General features: G+C 41.7%; 1 protein-coding gene across 8 annotated transcripts; it reads right to left on the reverse strand.

Annotated features, from left to right (window-relative positions):
- Positions 1-257: 257 nt before the first annotated feature.
- LOC105465272 (TP53RK binding protein) lies at positions 258-8750 on the reverse strand. 8 transcript variants are annotated; one of them, XM_011713613.3, is made up of 5 exons: positions 8333-8750; positions 5390-5450; positions 3023-3145; positions 951-1127; positions 258-395 (listed from the first exon to the last, which is right to left on the reverse strand). In XM_011713613.3, the coding sequence occupies exons 2-5, from the start codon at positions 5429-5431 to the stop codon at positions 309-311; spliced, it is 429 nt and encodes a 142-aa protein (XP_011711915.1). In that variant the 5' UTR covers positions 5432-5450; positions 8333-8750; the 3' UTR covers positions 258-308. The 8 variants fall into 8 exon arrangements, with proteins under 8 accessions (XP_011711915.1, XP_011711914.1, XP_011711910.1 ...); XM_011713612.3 differs by having other exon boundaries at positions 5390-5453; positions 8333-8748; XM_011713608.3 differs by having other exon boundaries at positions 5291-5450; positions 8333-8699.
- Positions 8751-9165: the final 415 nt, after the last annotated feature.

The following is a 9165-nucleotide window of genomic DNA, read 5'->3' on the forward strand; positions in this document are numbered from 1 at the left end:
CCTGAGTAGCTGGGATATCAGGTCTGTGCCACCACACCCAGCTAATTTTTTAATTTTTAGTACAGATGGATTTTCACCAAGTTGGCCAGGCTGGTCTTGAACTCCTGACCTCAGGGGATCCGCCTGCCTCAACCTCCCAAATTGCTAGGATTTCAGGCATGAGCCACCGTGCCTGGCCTTTTTTTTTTTCTTTTTTATACCATTCTGTGATTTAAACTTTTCGATAATGCACATATATTAGTTTTATAATCAGGGAAGAAAAATCAATGTTTTCTTTAATGCTGAGTTTTGTTAATATTTCTGATATTTCACAAAACATCTTTTGTTGACATTCTACAAATGATACCATCCAATAATGTCCCAATACTTTCTTCTTGTGAAGAGAGTTTATATATCTGTAAAAATGAAAGACAAATTATGACTTGCTGATATCATCATTCACTACTAATTGTCATTATACAAACATGTGTAAGTGAAATTATTCCTCATTCAATTATTGGGTTCATAGTATAACAAACAACAAATGTGATTAAAATATTCCAAGTAGATGGCAATTCATTACTTGTATTCCCTTTAAATTGCTGCTATGGGGGTAACTCTCAAGAACATAAAAACCAAATTTCTACCCATTTAAAAGCACATATCTAGATATTAACTTCATACTAAATTTATTTTACATTTTAAATATACTATGTAAGTTTGATATTGAAAGGTATTCTCTTTCTTAATGTGGAGAATGGTTGTATCAGCTGAGTTTGTAATTATATTTTACATAAACCCACACCTCCCAGTTCTTTGTATCTAAAATTATTTTTTAGTAATTTAAAAAATTAGATTAACTTTCTCAAAAGTTCAAAAAACAAGGAGCCCTGGTGATCAATAAGCAAACAGTATCAGCATTATTGCTCATCTGTCACACTCTTTCTAAAAATATGGACTGGCAAACAAACCTTTTGGACTTCCGTAATATTTGTTATCTCAGGAAGACTTTTCAGAGAAACCTGATGACCTTCCACTTGAGATATTAGGTATTCTTGATTTATTTGTTTTTCTCCCTCTTCAATGTAAACAATTAGAATTGAAGTGTCATTTGCTGAGATACCAAATTTTTTCAAAGCCTCTGAAATCTAAGAGAAAAAAAATGAAAAAAAAACAAAAACAAAAACATAAACAAAACAAGATAATTAACCATTGTTTCCTATGTCTGAAACATTTCCTGATCTGCCTTCTTCCTTGGTCAGGCTCTTATTTTTCATGTCCTAAAAGTTCTCACTGCTTAGTTTTTCACTTTGATGATTCCTTTCCAACATCCATTCCTCGAAAGTACTCCCTGCGAAGGAGAATCTCACAATTTTCACTGGTAGGCAATTCATGTGGGGTTGTAATGCACAAGTGTGGGAAATAAATAAAATGATTGCTTTTTTTTTGTAAAAAAAAAAAAAAAAAAGAAAGTACTCCCTGCTTAAAGTTATGCCTTGTTCCTATGGAATCAAGCCCAGCCTCTTGGTGCTGCACAAAAAAACACCTCCTCCCTCTGGTGCCAAGTGGCTCTCCAGCCAGGCGCTTCTGCCACCTGGCCAGTCTGGCCTGCCTGGGGGTCCAGTCACATTTCATGCCCTTCTACCTGTGCTCAAGCTTTGTCCTCTGCTCGCATGTCCCTTCTCCCCATGGCTTGGCTGCTGAACACATGCTTCAAGGTCCACATTTCTGATGCCACTCCCCACCACACCCTCCTCCCTCCAAAATGAATGGCTTCATTGCTGTATCCCTAGATTTGAATTCATTTTTCCATTATATCATTTATCTCAGGGCATTTTAACTTGTTTATCTGCCTCTCCTCGGGAACATATTTGCCTCTTCTGCCCCTAGAACTGCAAATGGAACAGGGAAAATTTCAACAGACGTTTACTGAATTCAAGAGTTTTCTGAATTATGTCTAATGATCTCAAGGAAACAATAATTAGTAAATTTTATTCCAAGTACTGGGAAACTCTATTACCATGCTGAGATAACTGCATTTTATAAACTTTACAATCATCTGTATTTTAACCTTTGCCACAGGTTTCGTAACTTTTCTCTAGATGAAATTAGTACCTGGTTGTTATTAATAGCAGCAGTAATACTAAAAATTCATCAGCAAAATTGCAGTCATTTTTTTCATGTGCTACATGTGTGATGTCTTTGGCTTGATAACTTTCATTGAAAAAGCATTACTGGCCGGGCGCGGTGGCTCAAGCCTGTAATCCCAGCACTTTGGGAGGCCGAGATGGGCGGATCACGATGTCAGGAGATCGAGACCATCCTGGCTAACACGGTGAAACCCCATCTCTACTAAAAATACAAAAAAAAGAAATTAGCCGGGCGTGATGGCAGGCGCCCGTAGTTCCAGCTACTCTGGAGGCTGAGGTGGGAGAATGGCATGAACCTGGAAAGCGGAGCTTGCAGTGAGCCGAGGTTGCGCCACTGTACTCCAGCCTGGGCGACAGAGCAAGACTCCGTCTCAAAAAAAAAAAAAAAAAAAAAAAAAAAGGAAAAAGCGTTACTATAAGTATTTCAAACCACAGACTCTTCCTACATACTGGGTGTGTGAGTGAGGATGTGTTAAGGACTGTTATAGGTACCAGCAAGTTCCTGGTATATGAAAAAGACATGGATCCCACCCTCAAGGAGTTTACGGGAAGAGGGAAAGATACGCACTCTAGCACACAAAATATCCATGCCTAATGTTTTATCATTTAGATTTCTGTCAGTTTCTTAAGCAAAAATACTTGAGAGGTCTTCCTGATCCTATATGGTAAGAACAGATAAAATTAACCTCACTTAATTTAGCTAAATTTGTGTTTACTCATATGTAAACTGTCTTAGTAAGAGGCAGGGTAAACCTCAACTCTCTGTCCAGAGCTCTCTTCACTACTATTTTGGTTTATTACTAACCACTGGCTTGCAGGAATTTAGCCTCCAACCCTGAGGAACACATATGTTATTATGACAAGGTCAACAGAAATAGGAAAGTCTACATTACATTGTTATTTGGGGAAAGGTTGAAAATAATTTCAGTAGATAGAGTTCTTGTCTTCATTTTTCCCAGTTTGTAGAGGTGAACTGCTTTGTTTGCTGCCACAAGTATCTGAAATGGATCGACAATCTACCAAAGAGAGCAGAAAGAATTAATTACACATAGAGAATCTGCAGTGCTTGAAAACACATGGTAACTCATGGTTAACTCCACTGTCAAGCTGGTTTACTTCATCACAATTCTTATGGTCTATATTTTCAAAACTATTATCCCAGCTAGGCGTGGTGGCTCATGCCTGTAATCCCAGCACTTTGGGAGGCCAAGGCGGGCGGGTCACCTGAGGTCAGGAGTTCAAGACCAGCCTGGCCAACACGGCGAAACTGTATCTCTACTAAAAATACAAAAATTAGGTGTGGTATCACGCACCTGTAATCCCAGCTACTCGGGAGGCTGAGGCAGGAGAATTGCTTGAACCCAGGAGGTGGAGGCTGCAGTGAGCCGAGATTGCACCATTGCACTCCAGCCTGGGCAACAAGAGTGAAACTCTGTCTCAAAACAAAAACAAAAACAAAAACAAAAACAAAACTATTATCCCAAGGGCCTGGGTAGTCAGAAAATCATAGAATTTTAAAGCTGCAAGGACTTATGCAAATAGTAAAATTTTTTAAAATAACATTAATTGAGGGCTAATATTATGGGCATGATCATATTCCAAACATTTTACTTGTGTTATTTTCTTTAATCCTCAAAACTACCCTATGAAACTAATACTATTAATAGTAGTAGTAGTATGTAATTGATGAGGAAATTGAGGCAAAGAATGTCTGAGTTTGAATCCCATCTCTGCCACCTATCACCTAGGGAACTTAGGCAAGTTCCTTAGCGTTTTATTTGTTAGAGACACATGAAACAGTATTTACTACATAGGCTGTTGTGAAGATTAAGCGAGTTAGTATACGTAAAGCACTTGGAACAATACTAGGAATACAGTAAGCACTATATAAAGGTTGGCTATGTCTTGTTCAAAGTCCTAAGTAGTAGGTCTGGGATTAATTCCCAGTAACATGATCCCACTGCCTGTGCTTTTTTTTTTTTTTTTTGAGACAGAGTCTCGCTCCATCGCCCAGGCTGGAATGCAGTGGCTCAATCTCAGCTCACTGCAACCTCCGCCTCCCAGGTTCAAGTGATTCTTGTGCCTCAGCCTCCCGAGTAGCTGGGACTACCAGCACACACCACCATGCCCAGCTACTTTTTGTATTTTTAGTAGAGACAGGGTTTCACTATGTAGGCCACACTGGTCTCAAACTCCTGGCCTCAAGCAATCCACACCGCTTGGCCTCTGTGTGTGCTCTTAACCACTACGCTATGCCTCCTCTACAGACTGTCTTGTTAAGAACCCCCATTTTAAAGATAAGAAGCTGGAGATCCAGGCATTTCCCATGTTAGACCCAGACCACAACCTTTCCTCCTTCCTAGGGCAGGACCTGGCACTTCTGCCTCTATTCACTGTTATAGTCCAGGTTGGCTGCATCTGACTTGGACAAGAATTTTTTCCCTAACAGTGACAGAATTTTAGGCTACCCTATAACATCACAAATATTAACGTATACTTAAATGGCCTGTATGGTTCATTCATTGTTTTTTTGTTTGTTTGTTTTGTTTTGTTTTGAGACACAGTCTTGCTCTGTTGCCCAGGCTGGAGTGCAGTGGCGTGATCTCGGCTCACTGCAACCTCTGCCTCCCAGGCTTAAGCGATTATCCTGCCTCAGCCTCCCAAGTACAGGTGCCCACCACCACGTTCAGCTAATTTTTGTATTTTTAGTAGACACAGGGTTTCACCATATTGGCCAGACTGGTCTCAAACTCCTGACCTCGTGATCTGCCCACCTCGGCCTCCCAAAGTGCTGGGATTACAGGCGTGAGCCACCACGCCTGGCTTTTTTTTTTTTTTTTTTTTTTTTTGAGACAGTTTCACTCTTGTCGCCCAGGCTGGAGTGCAATGGCGCAATCTTGACTCACCGTAACCTCCGCCACCCGGGTTCAAATGATTCTCCTGCCTCAGCCTCCCGAGTAGCTGGGATTATAGGCACCCGCCACCACGTCCAGCTAATTTTTTGTATTTTTAGTTGAGACAGGGTTTCACTATGTTGGCCAGGCTTGTCTTCAACTCCTGACCTCAGGTGATCCACCCACCTCGGCCTCCTAAAGTGCTGGGATTATGGGCATGAGCCACCGCACCCAGCCAGCTCATTCATTCTTACAATTTATATTTACCACTGTAGGATTTATCAGTGATCCATCGATGGTGCCTTCCATGGCCTTTCTTCTCAAGTCTCCCGCATTTTTTACATCTTTAAATAACAGAAGGGTTACCCTGCATTCAGGAAATAGGTCCAGCTGATGTGTTAACTGCATTTCACAGATAAGCAGGATTCTACTGCACACAAAATGAAAAGACCAAAAGATTTCGTTTATTTAAAAGTTAACATTATAACTCATTTCTTAACAAATATTCAATAACTTTGATAACAACATGATAAAAAGTTTTAAACTAGAAAAATCCATCGCCAAAGCCCATTTGGCATCCTCATGAGATGTTGTCTTCCTAACCCTTTTTGAGCTGTTTCTAGTTCCACTGCCATTCCCAGGGAAACGCCAAAGGGCCCAGCTGGTTGCTGTTTGTTCAGATAAGGCAGGCTCAGATGCATGGTTGAAGGGCTGCTTCCCCAGCAGACAAGCAGGAGCAGAATGTCAGGAATTTTTTAAACCAGAGGTTATTTATGGTATTAATGAAGTCTTACTCTATCTTAGTCTTTTTAAATTCCTGATCTCATCATTTTATTTATATTTTAGGAAGGCCTAGACTAAATATTAAGGAAGAAAATAATTTTAAAGAATAAAGTAGGCCGGGCATGGTGGCTCACGCCTGTAATCCCAGCACTCTGGGAGGCCAAGAAGAGCAGATCACCTGAGGTCGGGAATTTGAGACCAGTCTGACCAACATGAAGAAACCCTATCTCTACTAAAAATACCAAAAAAATTAGCCAGGCATGGTGGCACATGCCTGTAATCACAGCTACTCAGGAGGCTGAGGCAGGAGAATCACTTGAACCTGGGAGGCGGAGGTTGCAGTGAGCCAAGATTGCACCATTGCACTCCAGCCTGGGCAACAAGAGTGAAACTCAGTCTCAAAAAAAAAAAAAAAAAAGAATAAAGTATCACACTTGACCCAAAGATATTAATTCCACACATGGAAATTAAGCAGAGAGGGTATTAAATAATCAATATTGCTCCTTTCTTGGACATAAGCTTAACAAGAAAAGGATAGGTTATTATATATAAAGACATAAAAGACAATTTGAATTAACTAGAAAGACATGACCATATCTTTGAATGGAAAAACTATGTATTGCAAAAATTTCTTTAAAACAAGTTCTATCAAATTCTTAATAAGATATTTTGGTGGGGCAATTTGAGACTCATTTTATCCTTTTACCTGGCAGATTATATTTCTAGAACTCTTACTGATGGAAGTCATTAGGAATCCAAGAATTATATAAGATGTTCCTCTCATTATTTTAACAGTAAAAAGTTGAAAATAACCTATCTAGCTAATGATGGGATTGGTTGTGATTTAACAACCATTAAAACATGTGGTCTTGACGTTGTGTAAAAATGGCAATAAATAACATTAAGTAAAAACATCTGAATGGAAAACAAAACACAAACTGGCCAACATGTGAGTTTTTTAAAAAGCTTTTAAACAAATATTAAAAAGAAAACACACCAGAAAGCTAACGTTATCTCTTACTTAGAATCAACTTGACTTTTTCTGCTACAAACAGGAAAAAAAATATTTGTGAACAATATCCTGGCCACAGTTCAATCATTACTCATGCTAAGAGGAAAAAAATGGATACAGAAAGATATAATCAGTAGGATACCAATATATAAAAAGATACACATATTTTTTAAAAACACATGAAGGAGGGCCGGGCGCGGTGGCTCAAGCCTGTAATCCCAGCACTTTGGGAGGCCGAGAGGGGCGGATCACGAGGTCAGGAGATCAAGACCATCCTGGCTAACACGGTGAAACCCCATCTCTACTAAAAAATACAAAAAAAAACTAGCCGGGCGAGGTGGCGGGCGCCTGTAGTCCCAGCTACTCGGGAGGCTGAGGCAGGAGAATGGCGTAAACCCGGGAGGCGGAGCTTGCAGTGAGCTGAGATCCCGCCACTGCACTCCAGCCTGGGCGACAGAGCCAGACTCCCTCTCAAAAAAAAAAAAAAAAAAAAACACATGAAGGAAACACTAAAATATGACCATCTTGGGTAGTGAGGTTATGAGGTGATTTTTATTGTCCTTTATACAAAAGAAAGTATTTTGTTATGTATGTTCTGAATTTTCTACAGTGAGCATACAACACATGAGTAGACATAATAAGAAAGGGGAAAAAAATGTGGTTTTTAACACTGGGGGTGGGGGAAAGAATCCTTAGAAAAATCTCAAAATAGTTTCTTCTTGTTTAGCATAATTCACTCAGTCCAGAAACTTGGAATCATCGTTGAGTACCCAACCTGTCACTCAAATCCTATATCTAATCCGTAAAGTCCTGAATTTTCACCTGCTAAATATACTTTTGATTCGTCCACTTCTCTCCCATAAGCTAGGTCACACCGCTCACCTACAGCAGTAGCCTCCTGAGTGGTTTCTCACAATTCCTGCCCTCCTATAATCCAGTCTTCACCCGCAGTTCTAGTGATCCTTTCAAAATGACCATCAGATCTTGCCATTCTGCTGCTCTTATGATAAACCCCCAACTTTGCGTCACGGTGTTCCATACTCTACGATCTGGTCCCTGCCTCCCTCTTCTGCTACCGCCGCAATGGCCTTCTCTAAGTTCAAGTCACCAAGCTTTCTCCCCGATTCTGCCCTATCGGACAGGTAGTTCCCTCTCTCCTTTCATCTCCGCCTGACGCACTCCTCCCTCCTTTCAACTCCATTTGGAATCATTTACTTCAGCGCCCACAACTCCGGGACTTCGGCTCTTTTTAGTCTTGAGGACTAGCTCCTTTTTGGGCCCAATCACAACTTTAAAGAATCGTGCGCCTATTCGTTGCATGTCTCCTCACTAAACTATATTTCTTGAGGGGACAGACTGACTATCATTCTCGTGCTGCATTCCCAGGGGCTGGCCTCGTTGGCGCTCGATAAATACCAGTTTAAGAACCCGCAGCCATAGTCCCAAGGACATTACTAAATCTGCCCGAACCCTCCCCTCCCGAGCCGCCCCGTAAGTGGGCAAAGAAAACTCACCATTCAGCCCCCAGCGCGTCTCGGAAGATCTCCCGCTCGGAAACAAAGCTCACAACTTCCGGAAGCGATGGCCAATCCCCGTCTTCTTCGAGACAGTTTCCGGATAGGCCGGCTCGAGGTGGCCATGTTTTTCCGGGTCCCCGTAGGAGGAGTGCTTCCGCCCATCGTGCCGCCCATTCTTCCGCCCTCCCAGCCTGGGTCCCGTCAACGGACGCGAAGGAGAATAGGGGCTGTATATCACTTCCGGCGAAGGCAATGGAAGCATATATGGGCTGGCACCGGAAGTTGAGGTCCGGTTTTGAGTCTCGGCTTTGTGTTAATCAGTGTTGGGCGTTGCACCGGGCTTCCTCAGTTTCTTCCTGTACAAGGAAAAGTACTGACCAAAATGAGTTCTACATACATTTCCGCTGCTCGAGATGTCTTTTTTGTTGTTGTTGTTTGTTTGTTTTTTTGAGACAGAGTCTCGCTTTGTTACTCAGGCTGGAGTACAGTGGCACAATCTCGGCTCACTGCTACCTCCGCCTCCGGGTTCAAGTCATTCTCCTGCCTCAGCCTCCCAAGCAGCTGGGACTACAGGCACATACCACCACACCTGGCTAATTTTTTGTATTTTTAGTAGAGACGGGGTTTCACCCTGTTAGCCAGGATGGTCTGGATCACCTGATCTCGTGATCATCCCGCGTTGGCCTCCCAAAGTTCTGGGATTACAGGCATGAACCCCCACGCCCTGCTGAGATTTCTTCGTTCTTTTTCTGGGCCTTGTCTCCTGTGACACTTTGGACTTTGGACTTTTGAGTTTAATGCTGGAACAAGTTAAAACTTTGGGGGATGAT

Source organism: Macaca nemestrina, chromosome 13 (genome assembly GCF_043159975.1).
Source record: "Macaca nemestrina isolate mMacNem1 chromosome 13, mMacNem.hap1, whole genome shotgun sequence".
Taxonomy (NCBI): Eukaryota; Metazoa; Chordata; class Mammalia; order Primates; family Cercopithecidae; genus Macaca; species Macaca nemestrina.

Coding starts and splice junctions, on each gene's coding strand:
- LOC105465272 (XM_011713608.3), bottom strand. CDS start 5,431: ATGCAGTTAACACATCAGCTGGACCTATTTCCTGAATGCAGGGTAACC. Junction 3,146..5,290: donor CACTGATAAATCCTACAGTG/GTAAATATAAAT, acceptor TCTCTTTGGTAG/ATTGTCGATCCATTTCAGAT. Junction 396..950: donor ATATTACGGAAGTCCAAAAG/GTTTGTTTGCCA, acceptor TCATTTTTACAG/ATATATAAACTCTCTTCACA.